Raw genomic sequence first — 23,501 nt, 5'->3', positions numbered from 1 at the left:
ATGGGAAAGATTGACAACACGTCTGTGGAGCTGAATTCACCCTCTGAGGTGAAGCAAGCAACCGTTGAGGAATTGGAGCCAATCGTTCGAGGAGATGGGAGCGCCAAGAAGACGAAGGAGCTCCCAGACAGAGGTTCTTGGAAGGGCAAATTTGACTTCCTGCTGTCCTGCGTAGGCTACGCCATTGGGCTGGGCAATGTCTGGCGGTTCCCCTATCTCTGTGGCAAGAACGGAGGAGGTGAGTGTAGAATGCTAAATGCATGCTTTTCCTTTATACCAGCCTCCACCCAGGGTGCAGCTAGTGCTTTGAAATTAGTTTGCAGTCTAGCTGATTCTTTCCCCACCCCTCCTGTCTTCAGTGTACTCATGGTTTATCACATCAGATAGACTGAGTCAGCATAAGACGATTGCCAGGTGAAGTCAGGAAGAAATCATAATAATGCTTTGCATATCCATACAGTAGTGCCTTTCACTCATGGATGAATCATATGGGCTTGAATGAGTTAAGCCTCAGAACACAGCTGTGAGAGAAGTTAGTATTTACTATCCCCATTTTACAGATGAAGAAACTGAGGTACAGTGAGGTTAAGTGACTTGATAAAGGTCACTCAGGAATTCTGTGGCACTGCTAAAAATAGAACTCTTCTCTCCATGTATCCAGTGTTCTTTCACTTTTTACACCTTAATTCTACCAAAATCCAGCTTTTCCTCACTGCCCTCTAGCTAAATCCCTTGTCTTCCCCTTGGTTATCGATTGAAGTCTGTGGGAGAGATGGTCTAATGGAAGCAGAGCACTGGTCTAGGAATCAAGGGACCTGGATTCAATTCCCTGCTCAGCCACAAACTTCTGTGACTTTGGCAAGTCACATAATCGACTCTGTGCCTCAGTTCCCTCTCTGTAAACTGGGGATATTTGTACTCCCCTAGCTCACAGGGATAAAATCCATCAGTGATTGTGAGACACTAAAATATTCCAGTGATGGTGGTCATAGAAGTACCTAGATGGCCTCAATTTCTGTAGTCCTCTCCTCCCTCCCCATCTCTCACTTCTCCACCATTTTTCAAAGCTTTGCTGCTCAAGTCACCTTCCTCTCTCACTGCTTCATCTGTGCAACTCACCTCCTCGAATTGTCTCACTGGCGTCCCATCCCTTGCCGTGTTCAGTTCAAACTCCTTAGCCTCACCTCCAACAGTACAAATAATCTCAGCCCCAGCTGTGACTAGGCTCACATTTCCTCCTGCTTCCTTCCCCCATCTTGTCACTTCTCCCAGTCCATCTTGTTCTCCCAGTCATGCTGCCCCCTCTGCTTGAAAAACCTTCCCCCCAGGCCAGCAAGCTTCTTTTCTCTCTCCTTTACATTCCTCCTAAAAACTCCCTTCCTCTCTGAACTGCTTGTCCTCCTTGTGAACAATCTCTCCCATCCCTTCCTTACTAGATTATTGTCCCATGGCTGATATCACCTTTCTTTGTCTGATCTATTTGCTCTTTGGGAAAAGAGACGTGTCCAACTGATCACAGGTGTCCTGACGCCATCCCCTAGACTAACCACTAGACAATACTCTGGCCATGAAATTCCACCGCAGCAGATTATAGAATCATAGAAATGTCAGGCTGGAAGGGACTTCGAGAGGTCATCTAGTGCAACCCCTTGCACTGAGGCAGAACCATCCCTGACAAGTGTTTGTCTAACCTGTTCTTAAAAACCTCCAAAGACGGGGATTCCACAACCTCCCCTGGAAGCTTATTCCAGTGCTCAACTATCCTTATAGTTAGAAAGTTCTTCGTAATATCTAACCATACACAGTTAGATGCACTATGTGGGTTTTACAGCTTCCTCTGAAGTATCAGGAGCTGACTACTGGTGGAGACAGGGGACCAGGCGAGGTGGCCCGGGTGTCTATACCTGCTGATATGACAGTTCCTGTTTTCTTACGTCAATACATAAGGAATAATGGTTTTATAGTGCAGGCATAGTACAGAGAGACAGGAGAGGTGGTTTTTATTGCTGATTCTACCACACCATGGGTGCATGAGCTCAGACAAGTCACAGCTCCTCAGTGTAACTATTTCTTCGTATATTGGAGATAATGATCAGGGGTGTTATGAGGCTAACATAATTCCTAGCAAACCTGCTGAGCCCCTACGATGAAAACGCAAAGTCCTATTGTCCGTAGTACAAATACAGCACTACCGTGATCTGTAACACAGCAGGGGCAGGGACACAGAGCGATCCAGCAGGATGTTCAGAAAATGTTGGATGAATCTCACAAATCTGCTCTTTGCCATAAGAAAGGAAATGTAAAATAGTGCACTGTGCCTGTCGTACTTTTAAGGTCCCATGCTGCCGGTCCCTGCAGGACCATTCATTGCAGTCTACATCAGTCACTCCTCTCTTCGCCATCCATCTGGTTGCCAACAGGCATAACTGTTCCTGCAGCCTGCAACAGTGAGCAGCAGTGGAGGCTGCTGACGTCTGAAAATAAGCAGGCGAAGTGACACATAAAGCACTGCTCAGAGCCAATTTAAAGTAGAGAGGGAAGATCAGACAGCAGCTGACTCAGAACCAGGTAGGCGACGTCTCCCCCGCCTAGACTGAGACGTCGCTGAGCAGACAGTGGGTGGAACTCCAATTATATATCTGCACGTGTATTGTTGAAAGCAAAGTTGTGTGGGCAGCTTCCATTACGCACAGGCAGATTGAACTGACTGACAATATTGTTGTCTCACTTACTGTTGTCATATCGGATCCATCCCCAGTTGATTGAATCTGAATTATCATCAGGGCTATCATGAGGGTGAAATTCATACCATGTGCAGTGACCCAGCGCAGGGCCTATGCCCCACGCAATGCTTAGAGTGGGACTTACCTGTCAGTGGTCCATTGGCTTTGGCTGGCCCTCTGCACGGAGTGGAATTTCCCCCTTCATGAATAACATGCTAGCTTCTGTGCTGATTTATAACCTCAGGCAATCTCTCTGACGTCCAGGGGATTTTACAGGATCTACATTAGGCCTGGTCGACACCTAAAGCTTAGGTTGACCCAGCTACTTCACTCAATAGCCCCGGGGAAGGTAGTTCTGTCGACCTCACCCCCACTGTAGGCACAGCTAGGTTGACAGAGGTTCCATTGACCTAGCTACTGCTTCTGGAGGAGGTGGCTTTACTGCAGCAATAGAAGAACCCCTTCTGTAGTGGGAGCAAGTGTCTACACTACCGCACTGTAGTGCCGAGCCACAGCTGTGCTGCTGTAGTGCTCGTAGCATAGACATACGCTTAACACTGAATGGAGTTCAGTAGGTCCTTAAAAAATGATCTAATGAGACATTTTGACCATGCACACCTGATGGTGAATGTTTCTTTAACTGCTTATGACTGGCATTCGATCTTGATTGAGGCTACAAGCAAAAACATACGGTGCTTCTGTATTCTGGCAACTTAATCACTCGACATTCTAATGATTAATTATTAGTGGTATTTGTTTGTATCACATTCATACGCGGAGGCTTCAAACAAGACGGGGGCTGCATTGTGGTAGGTGTGATACACGCCCGGTGCCTGTTCCAAAGAGCTACACCTAAATAGACCAGGCAAACAAAGCGAGGGAGTAGGGAAAGATTACTGTCATCCCCAAGAGACTGACTTAGCCAAGATCCCATTGGAACAGAACCCAGATCTCCTGAGTCTCCCCCCCCGCCCAAATGCCAGAGCTGTACAACCATCCCTGTTTTTGCGCTCTTAACTAAAAATGAGCACGCTGAATTTTACCAACATTTCTCCACATCATTTCAGCCCAGGGTTTTTCCTCCCAGAATGTTATAATCAGGTGGCCACTGAGGCACCCCCCAAATACAGGACATGCCCTTGGTTGTCTCCACCCCTGCCTGTCTAACCCTGCCCCAGCCTGTGTGACCTCACACACCGGGGGGCGGAGAAGCGTGCTCTGCAAAATGGTGTCCTCTGTGTGTGACACTGGTTTTATATCAGCACTGGACAGGGGACAAATCAGACAAACACCGGAAGGTCTGGCTGAAAACGGGGCAAATGGCCTGCCTATACCATAAGCGCCTGATTATAGAGGTCTTCCTCAGCTACCCCACCAGAGTGGCTATGGAACTAGAGACAGGCCTGAGCTGCAGGGCTCAGATCAAGAAGTGGGCCCGAATTTGAATTTCCCTCTGATCCGAGGGATGTTTGTATCTGCTGGCCTAGGTCAGCCCATCACAGAGCGAGGGATGTAAGCTCTGTAGGGCACGGACCACTTTTCGTTATCGGTGTGTAGAGCACCTCGCCTGATAGGGCCCCGATCACGATTGGTGCATGTCTAGAATCTACCACAAGATGAATAAATAATAATAGCCTCGGAGATTGTATCTGACCTTTCCCAAAATGATTTGAGGGTTTGAATCTGATTTCTGGCTTGCGGGAGCCCACTGCACACTAGAATACTAAGCAGTGCTGATTGGCACGTTTCTATGACAGTGTTGGAGGGGGGTTTTTTATACCAAGATGTTGCTGAATGTGAAAGCCGGTGCTTATTGCCAGCTGGGAGTTCCAGCTCACAGCCATCAAGCTGCTTGCCCAGGGCACACTGACCCTGCCCCCCTGCCACCTGCTGCCAACTTATGTGCCTGAGTCACTGCCATAGACCCACACAAAGGGGCTTGAAGCCAACTTCCCCCCGTGGGGCTCAGCTGTCTCTTCAGCTCCCACTGGGCCTCAGCTGTTTATCCACTGCGTCAGCAGGCCTGACTGATGTGATGCGTTTCTGCAGGGCCATCCTAGTGGTTTGATGGAGCCCGACACTGTCAGATATGGACCCAGCCACGATGATCCCTGATTTCATGATGTCCAGGCTTGATTATTGCAGAACCTTATACCTGAGAATGAACATGCACATTCTGCCGGGGAGGGGACAGCGGACAAAAAACCCAGCTAGTCCAGAATGCAGCAAGCCTCTGCTAAGTGACCCTGGAACGTGGGAGTGTATCACTGCAGTGCTTCAGTCATGTCCCTCCCTCCCCATTAAACAATGTGCCCGTTCAAAGTCAGGGTGCAAATCTTCAGAGCAAAGGGGGCTGGGTCTGAGGTAGCTGAGCGACCACCTGTCCCTCCACAATCAGGACCCTCTGTGACAGCACCCTTCCTCAGCAGCAAGGGACCTCTCTTCGGCGTGCATTAGACCTGCCAAAGCCGGAGTCTGAGCTTTCTCAGCAGCCATCCTATGGCTTCATAACAGCCTTCTGCAGGAAATCCCAAATGGCCTTAGCTCTCACTGCCTGTGGGTCCACCTGCAAGAACCACCTTTTGGTCTTCACTTTCCCAAATGCCAAGCCCTCCTGCCTGCTGCTGGACTGGTAGGGGGAGCAAGGAGGGGGAAGAGCAAACAAACCACCCATGAACTACCAGCTCCTGTTCCTGGTTTCTTGACTTGGGTTCAGATATCACACTGAAGAGTGTGGTATAAATATCTAGATTGATAAGTCAGCTAGGCGCATGATTACTGGGGCAGAGGGTGATGAGGATGTGAGGAAGAAGACGTGACAGAGAAAGATACAGTCCATATAGTAATTTAACAGCCAGCACTGAGCACCCTTGTCACCATCAAACAGAGGGACCAAAGCTGGGGGTGGCATCTTAGCTTGAGAACTGGGGCTGGAACAGATCATTGGGCCTGCAGTGGGAGCCCTGGGACTTGTGCAGTAACTGCGAGCTGAACTTTACATTTCTTGGGGAGAAAAGGTGGCCAGTGTCCCAAACAGTCTTGCGGTGATGAGACCTTACGGAACGCGCTGCTAACAGCTCTTTGTTCTTTCAGGGGCCTTCTTGATTCCCTATTTTCTGACGCTAGTGTTTGCTGGGATTCCTCTGTTCCTGCTGGAGACAGCTCTTGGCCAGTATACCTCTGTTGGCGGATTGGGGGTCTGGAAATTAGCGCCCATGTTCAAAGGTACTGTACTGTAAATCCATGATGCTGATGCCATGTATCTAGCTTTAGAGCTAAAACCATTTATTGAAATGGGAAGCAACTCCTCGGTGACTGGGACACAAGCCTTTGGAGAATGGGTGGTGAGTCCCTGGAGACTGTTATATCTGATCTCTGGTATTTGTAGGGTCCCCTTCACTATGGTGTCTAGGCATCAATAACATCCCTGATCTCTGTTGGAATGACCTTTCATGGTGACAACACACTCAGGTAGATAACACTGCCTTGATGGAGGCCAAAGACTGAACTGAGCGACTTGGCACATCAGTACTGAACTTAATACAGGCTGCAGTAAGTTGGTGGTGAGGACTGCGCTGCTCTGCACCAGCGGAACCCTGTTCTAAGTACGCTAGAAGGTTGGCTCTCTACCAGTTGGGTGTAAAACTGTTGTTGTTGTGTTTGCAGTAACAGCATGTTAGAGGCTAGCGGTGAATTAGAAAAATAAGAAGTGTTTTTTATTAAGAGAGGCTCATTCAACTACAGGAGCAGGTGGAGACAGAGCTGGTTCCTGCTCTTTGGTTTTTCTAGAGCGCCACACATGCAATTCTGCCAGTAGGATATTGAAAGACAACAGCATTCAATCTACGAAACATGGGGGAGAGGCATGACATCCGAACAAGCCTTCACTAGCTGATCAGTGAACTTGAGGGCATGGTGCACTGTCACGTCTCAATATCTCTGAGACGATTCACTTTTCGTAGGTGTGCACACCTTCGCATCTCCTCTGTGCAGACTCTTCCCAGCTTGCTGTCCCCACTTCATCACAGGAGGCTTGTATCCATCAGCTCAGTACAGCTCCATAGACTGTGGCTGGCTTGTGTTGAGCTTGCTCCGTTTCTTCTCTCCTAGGCGTGGGCTTGGCTGCTGTGGTTCTCTCATTCTGGCTGAATATCTATTACATTGTCATCATTGCCTGGGCCCTGTACTATCTCTTCAACTCTTTCACCGCGGTGAGTGTCAGACATTTCTATAAACCTTCATTGGCTCTGTGTACTTTTTGCTGTTCCTGTTTCTCTTGTGAACATATTACTTATGTTTTAACGTATTACTTACCGTTCATGCCAGAAAATCTACAACACATAACCTATAGATTGTGCAAAGGGGCTCACTTAATGTTGCTGTTAGATCCTTCGCTGAGACTTCCTATGACATCAACTGTTTTGCATTACTGTGTGCTAGTATTTTTCATTTAGGGGCTACGTTCTCTTTACAAATCTTGGAAATCTGTCCCTCTGCCCCGTGTCCTTTTAAATTCTCCTTTCGGTTTATCATGTTCACAGAGCTCCAGTCACTGTAATAGCTGTGTTCCAAAAATGGCTTCTTCTAGGATTGTCTCATTACCATGGGCTTGGTTGGGAACTTAATTAGAGCCCATTTACAATGCTCTCACTCCATTGATTCCAGTGGAAACGTGCTTACGCATGTGCTTACCCCTCTCCCCTACATAGGACAGCATTTAAGCATACAACTTAGAACATGTGCTTAAGTCCAGTTGACTTCAATGGGATGCTTTCCTCAATCGGGGTGTTGTGCCAATGTATATGAGATCAGAACTGAGCCCTCAGTCTGAAGTACATTGCTTTACAAGTGAAAACAAGGTTACTTACCAGTAACTGATGTTCTTCGAGATGTGTTGCTCATATCCATTCCATTATAGGTGAGTGCACGCCACCATGCACGGTTCCCGGAACTTTTTTCCCTTTAGCAGATCCCATAGGGTCGGCTCTGGTGCCCCCTGGAGTCCCGTGTGCATGCCGCGGTATATGAAGCACTGCTGGCCCTACGCCCCGTCAGTCCCTTCTTTCTGCCAACTCTGGCAGCAGGAACGGGGGTGGGATGTGGAATGGACATGAGCAACACATCTCAAAGAACATCAGTTACTGGTAAGTAACCTTGTTTTCTTCTTCAAGTGATTGCTCATGTGCATTCCACTATAGGTGACTAACAAGCAATACCTTGGAGGTGGGTAGTGAGCTTCCCTGAGCACAGCTCTGCCGAATCCCACGTCCTCTGTCGCCTGCTGGGCGATGGCGCTTGAGTTCTGGTTGAGTGCGCTGTGATGGTTCCTGGAAGGGACACCCTTGCCTGCTGGTCGCAGAACTTGATGCATGATGTAATCCGTGAGGAGATGCCATCTCCTCTCCTACTCCGAACTGTGCGGTTTGGGAAAAACACGAGGAGAAAATTATCTTGGTTACAATGAAACTGGGAAACCACCTTGGGCAGGAAGGCTGGGTGTGGCCTCAACTGCACCTTATCCTTATAGAATACTGTATAAGGGGGCTCCAAGGCAAGGCTCTAATCTCGGAGACCCTCCTAGCTGAGGTAATGGCCACCAGGAAGGCTGCCTTCCCTGAAGGCATGAGCAGGGGGATGAAGCCATGGGTTCAAAGGGGGACCCCGTGCGTCTCGAGAGGACCTGGTTCAGATCCCAGGGAGGACCCGGTTCACAGACCTGTGGATAAAGCCTCTCCACCCCCTTGAGGAACCTGACCGACATTGGGTGGGAGAACAGTGGTCTCCCCTCTAGCTGCTGATGGAAGGCCAAAATGGCCATCAGGTGACCCTTCAGCGAGGCCAGCGCTAGACCCTGGAGCTTTAGCTGGAGCAGGTACTCCAGGGTCGCCTGTTAAGGCGATAGGCTGGGCAGACTGCCCCAGACTCCGCCTAAGAGGTAAACCGTTTCCACTTAGCCCAATACACGACCTGTGTAGAAGGTTTCCTGCTGCCAAGCAGGAGTTGTTGGGCCTGCACTGAGCAGGCTCTCTCTCCCTCCGCCAGCAACAGGATCTCCAGGCCATGGAGTGCAGGGGGTCCAGGTCTGGGTGCAACAGTTCATGAGGAATGTGTCGGAAATCAACCTAGTCACGCGACCCCGGAGCGAACAGAACCTTGGACATCTTGCATTCCAGGCCAACGCGAATAGGTCCCGTTGGGGAACGCCCCCCTTCTGGAAGATCATTGCCACCACCTCCGGGTACAACGGCCAGTTGTGGCGGGGTAGGAATGACTTGCTGAGGCTATCTGCCTCATCGTTCCTCACTCCCAGGAGTCCTTTCAGAGGGCCAAAGGGTGCTCTCCCTCCTGCCTGTCTATGTAAACCATGGCTGCGGTGTTGTCTGTCAGCACCTGCACCACTCTGGCTGTCGGGAATAGGAGGGACACCTTATACGCTAGGCGAATGGCTCTCATCTCCTTCCTGTTGCTGTGCAAGAGCCTCTCCTCCCCCGACCAGAGCCCCTGATTGGCTGGGTTGGCGCTGGTGCGGGCTCCCCATCCTACATCGGAAGCATCAGAAATTAGGGTGGCCAACTGGACCAGTTCCTCAAACGGAACACCTTTCATCATTGCTCGGGGAGTCCGCCTCCAGCGGGTAGGCCAAAGGGCAGGGCTGTGAACTTGTAGTGGGAGCCAGCCACCGTGAAACAGAGAAACACCTGTGGCTGGGGAGGATAGACACCTGAAGTGAGAGGAATCCCTGAAGAGGGACGTAGAGAGAGGATTGTTGGGTGGGGTAGGTGCAAACTATTTAACTCTTGTCCGGCCCCCTGGGAGGCCCCTGTTGGGGGGCTGAGGATGAGCTGGGGGGTTGATTTCTACTTCTGAACCCCCTATTCCTGTCCCTATTTCTATAGGGTTGAAAGGGCCTAGATCAGTGGTTCTTAACCTTTCCAAACTACTGTACCCCTGAAGCCTGAGTCCCACCCCCACGGGGCTGAGGCATGTAACTTAGTTTCATGGCGCCCCTGTGGCTCCAGGCAATTGCCTTTCTTGCCACCCCCAATACCAGCTCTGCACTTGCTACCCCTCTAAAACCCTAGGTTAAGAAACACTGGCCCTAGATGGAGGCCTTTGCTGCTGCTGCACCTGGGGCCAGAACTACTGCTTGGAAGCCTGGGGCGTGTATAGGCCCAGGGAGCGAAGCGTGTCCCTGGAGTCCTTCAGACCATTCACCTTTGCATTGGTCTGATCGGAGAATAGGGCCGACCCATCGAAGGGAAGGTCCTGAATTGATTGCTGCACGTCCTGGAACAGCCCCGAGGATTGGAGCCATGAGCACCTTTTCATAGCAATGGCGGAAGCTATGGCCCTACCCGCCAAGTCAGCAGTGTCACTGGATATCTGGAGCGCTGCCCTAGCCGCCATGATTCCTTCATCCAGGATGGTGGTAAGGTCTGTGGCCTGATCCTGGGGCAGGGTCTCAGCAAACCACCTGAGGGAGTCCCACAAGTTAAAATTGTATCTCCCTAGGAGAGCCTGATGGTTGGCAATCCTGAACTGCAGGGCTGCCATTGAATACATTTTTCTCCCAAACAAATCCAGCTTTTTGCTGTCTTTGTTCTTGGGAGTGGAACCTGGCTGACCTTGCCTGTCCCGCTGGTTGGCTGCGTCTACCACCAGGGTTCCCAGGGCTGGGTGAGAGAACAAATACTCGAACCCTTCAGCTGGGACATAATACTTTTTCTTGGCCACCTTTGATGTAGGGGCGACCAAGGAAGGGGTTTGCCACAGGGCCTTTACAATTCTGAGGACCCTATCATGGACTGGTAAGGCCACCCTTGCTGGGGCAGCCACCGCCAGCACATTGAAGAGGGTGTCATCGGCCTCCTCTAAGTCCTTCACCTCCAGCCCCAAGTTAGAGGCCACCCTCTTGAGCAGTTTCTGGTGCACCCTGAAATTCTCCAGTGGCGCCATATGGTCCCTGGAGACTGCCTCATCCAGTGAGGAGGAAGAGGACTGCCGAGGTGCATCCTGTGGGTGTTCCCTCACCTGACGAAGGGATGCACCCATAGAGGGCCCCTCCATGGGGTCCAACTCCTCGTCCGAGGAGTGATGTCTATGGGCCTTCTCCTGAGCCGGAGGCAAGGACTGAATCCCAGCTGACAGGATGGATTGTGGCCCCTGTCCCATCTGGATGCCCCATGGGGCCCAATAAGGCTATTGCTGCAGCTATTGCTGTGGCCATTGACCCTGGGGCCAAGCTGGGGCTGACTGCGCCGCCGGCTGTGGTGCCTTGTGGGGGGCGTAGGCTGTCCTAACGACTGTCCCCCCTGTGGGACACGGAGCCACTAGACCTGCGGTGTCGTGCACGGCCTTGGTCCCGGGTGCCGTCCGGTGCCGGGGACCATCCTTTCAATGCCTCCAACCTGGAGGACAACGAGGACCACCTCCATTGCCGCGAACGGTGCCTGTGAGTAGAGGTATGCTCCGAGGATCTCGAGGTACCGGAGTGTCGTCTCAGCACCGATGACTTGCAGTGTCGCTTACCCTTTGGTGATCGAGATCGGCACTGCTCCGAACTCCACAGTGCCGAGCCTGACTCCGGCGACCAGGTTCCGCGTCGGGGACTGCTCAATGCAGGGTGTTCGTGTGCCGACTGGGTTCTGCGCCGCCTCGGTGCGGGTGAACCCCTCGGTGCCAAGTCCTCCGACGGTGACCAGGTTCCGCGCCGCCTTGGTGCAGGCGAACTCATCGGTGCTGGGGATGCAGAGCAGGAGCTGCCTGAGCGCTGCCTAGCGGACCTCTACCGGTGCTGCCTCTTGGCCTGCGCTGCCTCCGGTGCCAGGGACCGACATCGGCGCCGAGAGGGAGACTCCACATCCCGAGTCGAAGCAGGACGGCTCGACGACACTGACCTGGAGTGACTGCTGGGGAGTGTCCTCACTCTACCCCTGGTGCCCATCTGTCGGGAGATCTTCCTCCCTGTGCCGGGGATCTCCACTGCCCTTTGAGGGGACCCAACGCGAGCTTGCCCCAGGACACCGGCCCCTTCTCCCTCGGCGGGGGGGTAGAGCGGGGTGGAGGTGGCATGGGCAAGGCCAACAAGACTCTTGCCGCCTGAAAAGCCTCTGGTGTTGACGGCGTTGGCAGGGGCACTTTCCCACTTCCAGGATTTGGGGGAGGCTTGCTGCTTGGAGATGCGGGCACCAGAGAAGACTCGACGGGCCGTGGCCAGTGCATCTCCGCACTCAATCCTGCCCATACCGACGGTGCAGGGGAGTATCCGCGCTCCGCGCACTGTCTCTTCTTTTTCGGCACCGCGGATGTTGCTTGGTGCCAAGTCGAGTCTGGTGCTGGCAGTGCGCTCTGCACCAAGGAGACGCTCGGTACCGAGGTTGAGCAGGACAGCTCAGACGCTGGGCAGAGCGCTGCCTCCATGAGCAGGGCTTTTAACCGGATCTCTCGGTCCTTCTGAGTCCGCGGTTTAAAAGCCCTGCAGATCTTACACTTGTCTTTCCTGTGCTCTTCCCCCAAGCACTTAAGGCACCGATCTTGGGGGTCGCTGAGCAGGAAAGCCTTCCCACAGGGGGCACACGGCTTAAATCCAGGTGACCAGAGCATGGCCTGGCTACTCTAAGTCCCGCGGGGACTTCTTATCTAACTACACTTAACAACACTTAACAACTACTTAAAACTAACCAAAGTACTTCGAATAACAAAGAGCCCAAACAATGGGGAATGGTACTTGCAAAGAGCAAGGCTAGTTCCAGCAACTGTCACGGCTGGAAAGAAGGGACTGAGGGGGAGTAGGGCCGGCTGTGCCTTATATACCGCAGCATGTGCGCAGGGCTCCAGGGGGCACCAGAGCTGGCCCTACGGGATCTGCTAAGGGGAAAAAAGTTCCAGGAACCGTGCACGGTGACATGCACTCACCTATAATGGAATGGACATGAGCAATCACTCGAAGAAGAACCATTCTTATCAATCTAATGGCTGAGAAGAGAGCCCTTAGCAATCCATAGACAGAAAGATAACTAGTTCCATTGTTCCTGTGGGATTCCGTTTAGTTTAGACACACCTGCTGAAATGCTGTACATACCATAGTTCAGTCCAGTTTAAGTTTTTATTTGATTATATTTTCAGGCATCCGTGAAGCCATTAGTCAAGATGTTCTTATTGTTTAGCACTCCCAAACCAGAGGTCCGTAGTCTCCAATGCCTTCCAAACACCCACAGTGATTGTTGTTGTTCTCTCTTAACCCCTCACTAGGGATTTGTACAAGTGTCAGTTGTTGTGGGCTAGGTAGATCCCCTACATTTTTCCTGACCAGGTCTTTGCAACAACAAAAGAAGAGTTTCCACCCAAAGAATGCACTCCAGCTTTCACCCTGAGCCCACAATATCCTAGGACAGGACTTTGGGAGTTTAGTCAGTGCCGCCTATACCTCCAGGCAGGGCAGACATGACCAATAAAGCTGATAGTTAAATGCCTCAATGCAGAGTATCAGTGATTTGATTCAAGGAGTTCACAGTTATCATAGCTACATTATCAGTTTATTTAAATTAAGTGGAGATGGGTCTGAATCAAAATCTCAGCCTGCAGCATCCCCAAAATTTGGGTCGAGGGGGTGTTAAATCTGAATCCAGATCCCCCTCTGGATTTTGCAACTCAGGCCCATCTCTAGAGTAAGAGAAAGTGGAACATAAATAAGTAAATATCACCCAATCCCCCGCCACATCAGAACTTCCTTAATCATAGTCCTACATGGCAATATTCCTCCCTGGGATAGCTTCACTGAAGTGAATAGATTAAAAGCAGGAAGGAATATGGCCCATTAAGGGTGCATCTACCTGCAATAAAAGACCCGCGGCACAGCCAGGTGGCTGCCCTTGGTCAGCTGACTTTGGCTATGGCTGTGGACCTATAAAATTGCAGTGTAGATGTTTGGGCTTGGGCAGGAGCCCGGGCTCCGCGACCCTTCTGCCTTGTGTGGTCTCTGAACCCAGCTTCCAGCCTGAGTCCAAATGTCTACACCGCAATTTTTAGCCCTGCTAAAGTCAGTTGAGCCAGGCTCTGAGACTCCATGCCATGTAGATGTCCCCCAGTGCACCAGGTCAGTAAGTACATGCTCAACATTCATTATTCGTAATCAGGGTGACCACACGTCCCATTTTGGCCGGGACAGTCCCCTTTTTAAGCCCTGTCCCCGATGTCCCGACTTTTTTTGTCAAAACTGGGCGTTTGTCCCGTTTGCTCTGGCCAGTTGATCATGAGCTGGCAAGTGCACATGGGATACATGCCCAGTTTTGCAAAAAAAAAAAAAAAAAAAAAAAGGGGTGCGCACCCCCGTGTGAGGGGTGCGCACCCCCTTGTGTGGGGTGCAGAGGAACAGTTGGGGGGGGGAGCGGCAATGCTGGGTGGCGGGGCGCGGGCTGTCAGTCCCAGTCCCGGGCAACAGGGCAAGTGGCTCAGGTCTGTCCTGCACGGGAGAGGGGGCCGGGCTTGGGCCAGCCCTGCACGGTGGATGGGGGGGTCGAGTCCCCCATCCCGCAAGGTGTCCCATTTTCACTTTGCTCACCCTATTTGTAATGGCACCTAAGTGGGTGTTTAAGTGCTTTGCTGAATAGGGATGGACATGAGCACCCACTGAAATGCTTTGCTGAATTGCGGCCTTAGTCCTGACTTTTCAAGTGCAAAATAATTTGGCTTTTTAATCATATAAATTGAGGTAGAAATGATATTTCAAACTCAAACCATATGTTTATTTTTTGTTCAATAAATCCAAATCGTTAATTATGGGTGAGGCTAACCAAGAGCTACAATTACTATAAATACGATATTCCTCAACCAATGAACTTCTGAGATCTAAGAATGAATAGCAACATGAAAGTGCATGCTTTAATTAATAGCTATTAATTAGTGACAAGCAGTTTTAATTACTTACTATTTAAGCAGGTAATACCATTTTATTAAGGTTTTGGTATTGCCCTCGTCAGAGCCTGGCATTATTTCAAGGAAAATGACATGTCGTACTTGAGCCAATATTCTGGAAAGTGACTAGCAAGTCTGGCTGCTGAGCTCCTGACCTCTGACATTCAGCCCCCTTTCAAGTGCCTCAAGATGGGTGTCCACATATCAGGGCACCAAAACTCACTAACTCAGCACCATTTCCATCCACAAAGAAGATAAAAGGTGTGCGTGTATGCACTGTGGAGGGAAAAGAAGATGGAGTCTGTTCCTTATGAGAACTGCTCTGTAGGAATGGCTGCAAAAACCTGACATGGAGTGTGTCTTTCTAGTAGATGTTTAGCCTCAAACTGTTTAGCAGTAACAAGATAGTTATGGGGTCTGGGTGCCGGCAGGTACGGAATGCGGAGGATGACCTTGCAACTTAGATAGGGACAGTTGAAAAGTACTAGGCCAAACTATTCCTAGATAAGTCGTTTTTAGTATGTATTGCCATGGAAACTGTGACGTAAATAGACTTGTTTGTGCAAGGCTATAAAAGCTTTTAGAAATGTATGTTTAAGGTCACCCCTAGCATATAGGGACCACCTTCTTTATGTAAAGAATAAACTCTTGACCTTGCTAAACTGCTGTCTGGCTTATTTGGACTATCCTCTGGGCAACGGACGTGTAAGTAAGGACCCCGGAGTTTGGGTTCTTCCACAGCACATTTTTCATTTTAATACATGTCAGTTAGCCAATCTCCAAAAAACATACTTCTTTTTAAATTACACTGAACATGCTGTTCCTTAGCCAGGAGTTATATAGAGCAAAAGGTGAATAAAGCACTTTTCAATACAGCAAAACCGATAATTTTCTAAAAGTCAGATAAATTTACAGGTCAGATAATTTTACAGGACATTTTGTGTCAGTGTTCAGACTCATCACGCACATTCCAGACCTTATACCTGCCCATATATTGCACTAGGAGCTATGTGCAAAATTTCTTTGGGATCCTTTAAGCCTGTCTCAGCCATTTGGAACAAAGACTCGGTCCCTGTGACACTTAATCTGAATACTTTATATGGGCTCAGAATTCTGCTTTTCCTTATACAGGGCCTGATCTAAAGCCCAGGAGGCCCATGGAAAGACTAATCCTGTTGACTACGGTGCTGTCGGGATCAGGCCCATTTTACGTTTAGTGGCCTAGACTATTACGTTGTAGTGATTATGCATAAATATTTTACCTGGTCCTTATCTTATTTTGGCATAGGCTCATATGTCCAGTAGTCCTCCTTCCATCACATCTTTGTGATGCCTACAGAGCCCTCTCCATCACACCTTCACATTCTCTGCAGTCCACCTAGCATATCCTGGCCTTCCCCAGCATGACCTCATATACCTCACCGTTCCCCAGGCACACCCTGGCATTCCTTCTACACTCCCCACTGGTGCACCCTCATGTTCCCAATACACAGACACTCGTGCATCCTTGCATTCCCCACAGTCGCACTCGGGTGAATCCGCCTATTCCCCAAAGCTCCCCCAAGACATACTCGCCTGCCCCACACTACATCACAATACCTCTTCACATTCCTCACAGTTCTCTCAGGTGCATCTTAGTATTCTCCTCATGATCCGCCACAGGACCCCAGCACACCCTCATGTTACACCTCCTTGGCCCAGTCCTCCTTTCCCTACCCATTACATCCTTTCCCAACAGTCCAGTGTCCCATCCTTGAAATCCCCAACCTCCACAGTACGACTTTGGGATCTCCACCCCTCATATTCCCCACAGTTCCCCTATCACATCCTTGAGCTCTCCCAGCCCCCCATGTGTCTATATGTTCCGCACAGTCTCTTTAGCATGTTCTGATATTCCCTGCAGTCCTCATATTCTATAGATCCATTCTGCCACCCAAAAATGCATTTTCACATTCCGTACAGTCACCCACATTCCCCACACCAATGTGGCTTCACGTTCCCACAGTCCCACCCCCTACTTGGTGCCTCCTTGCACTTCTACAAACCCCTTTTGCCAAGTCCTCATGACTTCACCTACCTATCGCTGTGTTTCCATGTTCTCTCCCCCACACCTCAGACAGCCTCATGTTCCAACAGTCACCCTGCCCAGCTAGCCTCATGTGCCTAGTTTCTTCACCCACTCAGCCGGATGTTTACACAGCCCCCCAGAACATCCTTACATTCCCCCACTCCCCCACCCGCATCCAGACTCATGTTCCCAGAATTCACTCACCCACCCAGCCTTGTGTTTCCACAGCCGCCACGCCAACGACCCTAAAGGAAGTCTTCAAATTCCCTCACCACACCCCACAGAATAGCTTATTGTTAGAATGTGACTATTTCATTCAAATGGAGACAGGAGCAGCTTAATAGCTAAGTATGTCCTAAATCATAACAGGGTCATGAAGCAGGGATAAGTGATTCCCACAAGAGAGCATTTCGAGAACAGAGCTGAGCCATGCTTCCCTAACTTTACCCTTCCCCCCTCTTCCCATTAGGATCTGCCTTGGCAAAGCTGTGGCAATGCCTGGAACACAGAGAGATGCTTTTCCAACTACTCCCTCAATGATACCACCAACCTGACCAGCGCTGTGACCGAGTTCTGGGAGTACGTCTCCAGCCTAAGTCAGGTTTCACCACTTCAGGGACCATCTCATCAGTTCATGGGGGCCTTCTTGTTCATCCATTGGAGAGTTGCTTTGGAAGTCTCTGTTGGAGGCGTGAAGTTTGTTCATCAGTCCATGCTGAATGGGTGTCACTGTCTCCAGAGGGGGCATTCCTGCTAAATGTCCAGTTCATGTGCAGTTAGACATGCAGACAGAGCGAGGAGGGTCAAAACCTCCCATCATCCAGCCTGCTTCCTTCAGTCCCTCAAACTATATCTCATATTCATTCAGACCTTCGTGTCCTTTGCCCATGTCTGGGCTTGCCCCAACCCTTTGTTCCTTCTGCCTGTGTCTGGAACTCAAATCATTCGGTCTCTGTAGATCAGACTTATTTCTAACTCCATGTCTTTTGTCTGCAGGAGGAACATGCACCAGATCTCTGGTGGCCTGGGAGAGCCAGGTAACATCCGCTGGCCTCTAGCAGGCACTCTCGCTTTAGCGTGGGTTCTGGTCTATTTCTCCATCTGGAAAGGAGTCGAGTGGACTGGAAAGGTATGTTGTAATAATCAGGCGATACAGTCTTGCCTTTTATTACTGTACTCTTCTTTCATGCTGCAATGTCCTCCAGATTCAATTTTGTTTGAGTGCCCGTAATTAGGGTTTACCGTGTTTCAAGGAAGAAGTGCAGTGGGTGCCATGAAATTCTTGACATTTACCTTTCACCGAGGTGAAAATTGCCACTGTTCTTGCAGTATTCTAAGCACAGAGAATATTTCTTACCCATGGAATCTCAGGGCTGAATGTCGAACTTTCAGACTTTTTGAAGGACTTAAGCGAAGCTTTTCAAAAATGACTGAAAGCCTAACTTGAAACACTGTAAACAGGGGTGCCATTTACAGAGGGCGATACATTAACTTTAAAGCTATTTAAATGTCCCTACATATTTTTTTTTTAAAAAGCACACTCAAACAAGTTGTCATAATTGGACATTCCTGTTTGCAATTAACATCTACATCTACTTTTGCACTAAGTAGGTGCACAGTGTTGCTTCAGACCTGTCAGCTGCATTACAAGGTCAAATTCTCCTCTTAGTTACATTTAGAAAACAACACTTGCAGGGGTATGCCGATTTTATTTATTTTTATTTATCACTACTAAAGATAGCGTACAAAGGAACAAACTTGTGTTTCTGGTATCCATGTTAAGGCTCCAAAACTGATACCTCAAGGATTGGGATTGGGAATATCTTGCTGTATTATCTCCTGATTGTTCTACATTTACATCTAAATTTACAATATGGCTTTAATTGGTGTTTGTATATTTTTTTTCTTGCTTTACGTAGGAACTGGACACAGCGCTCCTGTCAGTTAATTTCTAAATTATTATCTGGAAAAAAAAACCCCAAACCCTAGAGTTTTCATATGCCTAAATAGCCCCTGGAATCACAGTTAAAGTTGCCCCCTCCCAATCTGAAATGGCATGCCTGTAAAGTGGCCTGGGCCCTACCTGAACACTCTCTCTCTGAAACTCAGGTCCTTTTAAGGGATCAGAAATTGAGCATCCAGAATCCCTGGTCTCTTTTCACCTCACACTTCAGCTTTTGACGGTAACCATTGAAACAGAAACGTGTAGCTATTTCCTAGTGTACAACATTACAGGCAAGCATCATAAAAAAGAAACATCTGAGAAATCGCTTAGTTTGGTAAAATGGTGCTGCTGGGATATATTATATAGGGTATAACTTGGAAGAATGGGATGACATTAAGAAAAAGTAATTTAGACTGAATATCAGAAAAAGATGCTTCACAGTAAGCTTTCTTAGGTTGTGAACTGGTCTCCAAGAAAAGTGGGGGAAGGCACCTTCGAGCTAATTTACATTACTTTAATTATTTAAATAAAGAATGACTAGGCAGATCACTAGAAAATAAGGGAGAGATTACTTAAATTGGTTACATCTCTGACTTCTTTGGACCAAATGAATCACTTGTGCAATTCCACTGCTTTCTGTGAAGTTAGTCCAGGCACTGATTTGGCCTAATATTTCTGTGATCAGTAAATCCTCACATATTGTTAGTAGAAGAAACCGCCGATATTCAGAAATATTACTTGGAGAGAAACATAACACAGAATATTCAAGAAACATACCAGTTTCTTACAAAAGAGCCATTATCCCTCAATTTAAACTTCATGGAGACCATCTCCTTCCCTAATTATCCATCTTAGTAGGAAGAACTAACACACCTAGAGCACAATTCTCTTCTCACTTACACCAATGCAAATCAGGAATAAACCCACTGAAGTCAGGAGAATCAAATCACTGCTATAGCTGTGACTGTTAGTGTCTCATTATATAAACTAACATCTCCCTTTCTGTCTCTCTCAGGTTGTATATTTCTCAGCCACCTACCCTTACTTCATGTTAATTATTCTTTTCTTCCGTGGAGTCACTCTACCGGGAGCCAAGGACGGAATACTCTTTTACATCACACCAGACTTCAGCAAACTCTCTAAGTCTGAGGTTGGTACCCCAATGTTTAAAGCTTTTTACATCACCGTGTTAACGTTCCTTGGCACTTTGAACATTCCAAGATTCTCTCATCATCAAAAAACCTCCCCATCTTCGAGTCATAGAATACGAGTAACCACAGTCTTTACAGTCATAGACAAAACCGGGCCAGATCCTCAGCTAGTGTAGATCAGTGGTGCTCCATTGAAGTCCTGTAATATTATCAATGGAGCAATGCTGCTTTACACCAACTACAGATCTGCCCCTTCTGACGTAAAAGTGGTGCGGATGGTCCATTACACTGATTTTTCTAGGACTAGCTATTTGGGTTGAATAGTGCAATACTAGGGAGGGGAGGCAATGGAAGTCTATATTATCCATACCTGCAATGCTAGATATAGGTATGAGTTCAGCATTAGACCCAGCTGTTATTTTAGGTGGAAGTGTTTATATTGCACGTGATAGCCATGTACTGTTGCCTTACTCAGGGGGAGCACAATGGGTAAGCCCAGTGAAGCAGAGATGCTTGAGAAGGCAAAGTTTCTCTCTGTTAGAGAGTAACAATTCTTTAGAGATCTGTGAGGTTGCTGGCCTTGCATAAATGGTGGCAACTGAATAGCCCTGATTGTCAGGAGTTTCCAATGGTCCTTCTCTGTAGGAACCACTGCACTGTAACAGTATATTGCTAACCCCCTAGTCTTCTAAAACCACAAGTAAAAATTATAAGATTGGTTTAAACATCATGCAATATATATGCCTTCTGTGTTCTTTTTTTTATTGGCCCCCTGGGTTTTGAGCCAGGCCATATTTTCAAGCTTGTCTCTGCAACTATGCAGGCTAGAAACTTCACTTAAAAAAAAAATAAAACAGAGATTCTCATGTAATCAGCTGACTTCAGGAGCTGGGGCTTTAAGAAAACACACCAGACATGGCAAGACTTGTAATAAAACATGAGCTGTAAATTCCGCAAACCCCTTCTCTTCTCTTTGCATTGTGAGGTGGAGAAAGTGGTTCAGAATAATTAAGATACAATCTCAGCCCCCCAGTCTTTGCCCATTTCTGGAATCAAAACCTGAACCCAAATATTTTAAAGATACTGGGCTGTTCATTTAGAGCCAGGCTGCAGCTGGCTCTTGGTGTGTTTGTAAGTTGGGGAGGGCACAAGGAGATTTCCCCTTCTTGTGGCTGATGAAAAACACTTTATCAGAGCTAGGTATTATTATTGTTCGTCTCCCAAGCACAAGGACTGTTCTCTGCTAGAACCCTCTGGGACTAGCAACCCCAAAAAGAGCAAGGAGAAACAAAGGCTGTACCCTCCCCTCCCCCACCACTTCCCTTCATTTGTATTGCTGGCTTGCCTTGGAGGGAAGTGCATATTTCACCCTGCCATATGGAAGTGCAGCATGTGCATTTCCCCCGAGTACAAGATTGCTGCAGGAGGCATTATGCTTCCATGAGGCAACTGTCTCCCTGAGCTCCACCTGGGATTAACACCCCTCCCCCCCACCCCCACAACACAGGCTAGTGTCTTAAAGGTACAATCTGGCCCTTAATAATTTTCTTTTTCTTCCATTACTTTTCATCTCCACCTGTGTCTGTGCTTCTGAGTTCTGGCTGACTCCGAAGTGCTGAAATATGGGGAGAAAAGTTGTTCTCCTGGCATTTCTGGCCCCACTGGAAGGAGGAAGTAGCAAAAATCAAGTGTGAAAGCCTATTCTCATGAGATTTCCAGTCCTGCTTTGCTGGCTCAAGAAGCTCTGGTTAGTTTGGAGAAGCAGCCAACTTTTTAGGTGCTTATGTGAAGTGAACCCAAATTGGAAATCGTTTGAAGTTCTCTCTTCATTCGTGCCAGACAGGAGCAGAGCCTGAGTTGCAGAGTTTAGATTTGGGTGCAACTTCCCCCAAAACATGGGAGTGCTTGAGAGCAGGAGGGGAACATACTAATTTGGGCCCATCTCCAGCACTGATTTTATTCCCTTTAGCTGCGGCAGGAGCTGTGCAAACACCATGGGAGTCACATTGCAGCAGGCCCTTCTGTCCCAGCTAACTGCCGTAGGAGTCATTACTGCACAGGGAATCATAGGCCAGTTTATCAGGACATTGACATTCATCTCTGGAGCATGTCAGTGGAATCTTTTACTTAAAGCCTCATAAAAATCAACATTTTGACTGTCCCACCTGCAGCACTTCCACAGCTAAATGCTATAGACACAATAAGCTACTGTTCAAAGAAGATAGAGAAACCTAGATGGAGAGACTGGATTACACAGGACGTACCTGACAGTGCTATGGCATACTGAGTCCCAGCCTGTTCTTCCTTTGCAGGTCTGGATGGATGCAGCCACACAGATCTTTTTCTCCTACGGACTGGGGCTGGGATCTCTGATAGCTCTGGGAAGCTATAACACTTTCCATAACAATGTATACAGGTCAGTATTCTTCAAGTGCCTCTACAAGCAGAAAGACACACAGAGGCAAGTGTGAAGTCCTGAGTGACATTGGTAAGCGTTTAGTCACTGGGGTATTCCTGTTGCAGTCACTGAGACTACTATTGTGAGTAATTACTCACCCGTGTAAGGGGTTTGCAATCTGGCCCATAGTATCTGATGCTGTACAGTCTGTAATTCACCAACATGCAACCCAGGCCTCACCTCTGGTCTTCATATCTGAATGTCTTCTGGCCACAGGACATCACTAAGTTACCCACTCCACCTCTGATCTTCACCTCCCACTCTCACCTGTCCGTGCCTCCTCAGGCCTCATTTTCATCATCACCTCATCCCCTAACCCTTGTCCTGTTCTGATTAGCCGACTGGACCAGAAATGCATAAGGTTGTTTCACGTCTGTGTTTGCCTTTTCCAGAGACTCAATCATTGTCTGCTGCATAAATTCCACCACCAGCATATTTGCAGGATTTGTTATTTTCTCCATTGTTGGCTTCATGAGTCACATCACCAAGAAGTCAATCTCTGAGCTGGCATCTTCAGGTAAGAAAACGTTGCATGTGTAGTGTTCAGACAAGCACTGTGATCCAGTGGGTAGGGCACTGCCATGGGATTCAGGAAAGCTGGGTTTTATTCCCAGCTCTGCTACTGACCTACTAAGTGACCTTGGGCAAGTCACTTCACCTCTCTAGTCTCTGTTTCTCCTCCTACCCTAACACTGCAAATTCAGACCCTTTGTCACTCCATTGAATCTAAATGGAGTTACAGTGGTGCAAAAGAGAGGAAAATAAAGCCAATTTTGGAGGAGAATTTTTCTATATCATGCATAACTAATTCTGTTAAACTTATGAGACCAGAGCCTTCATTGACTTCTATGCAGCAAAGCCAGTTTTCACGACTTTCTGGCCCAAGAAGTGAATGAAAATCACCCAAAAAAGAAAACAGATTTCAAATTTTCAGAATGTAATATTAGTTGTTAGCATTCAATCAGCATGCTGTGCTCACCAAGCTTTCCTGACTGGGGCTGAAGTGTGTAATTCAATTCCCTGAGATGCTGCAGAGTTTTGTGGGACTGGATGGCTCAGGAGATTAGGAATAAGCCATTTGGCAAACTCTCTGCCAAGATGAACAGATGCTAGGAATGGCACAGGTCCCAGAATGATTTGGGAAGCTTATTCCTCATATACTCAGGTGATCTTTCCATTCAGATTCCTAACACAGGAAATTTTGAGGTGTGTTGCTGTTGTTGTACACCTAGATTTGTCTATT

General features: G+C 48.4%; 1 protein-coding gene across 1 annotated transcript in view; it reads left to right on the top strand.

The window, feature by feature from the left end:
* Positions 1 to 23,501, top strand: part of LOC137145401 (sodium- and chloride-dependent GABA transporter 1-like) — a 38,333-nt gene continuing 14,832 nt past the window's right edge. Inside the window, exons 1-8 of the mRNA XM_067536117.1 lie at positions 1 to 238; positions 5,817 to 5,948; positions 6,834 to 6,934; positions 17,174 to 17,283; positions 17,701 to 17,833; positions 19,665 to 19,799; positions 22,113 to 22,216; positions 22,651 to 22,775. Coding sequence (XP_067392218.1) covers positions 1 to 238; positions 5,817 to 5,948; positions 6,834 to 6,934; positions 17,174 to 17,283; positions 17,701 to 17,833; positions 19,665 to 19,799; positions 22,113 to 22,216; positions 22,651 to 22,775 — 1,078 coding nt within the window. The remainder of the gene's footprint in view (positions 239 to 5,816; positions 5,949 to 6,833; positions 6,935 to 17,173; positions 17,284 to 17,700; positions 17,834 to 19,664; positions 19,800 to 22,112; positions 22,217 to 22,650; positions 22,776 to 23,501) is intronic.

Source organism: Emydura macquarii, unplaced genomic scaffold (assembly GCF_026122565.2).
Source record: "Emydura macquarii macquarii isolate MOO-44397 ecotype Brisbane River unplaced genomic scaffold, CSIRO-AGI_Emac_v2 contig_3530, whole genome shotgun sequence".
In the NCBI taxonomy this organism is placed as follows: Eukaryota; Metazoa; Chordata; order Testudines; family Chelidae; genus Emydura; species Emydura macquarii.
This window is presented reverse-complemented; position numbering and strand designations above follow the sequence as displayed.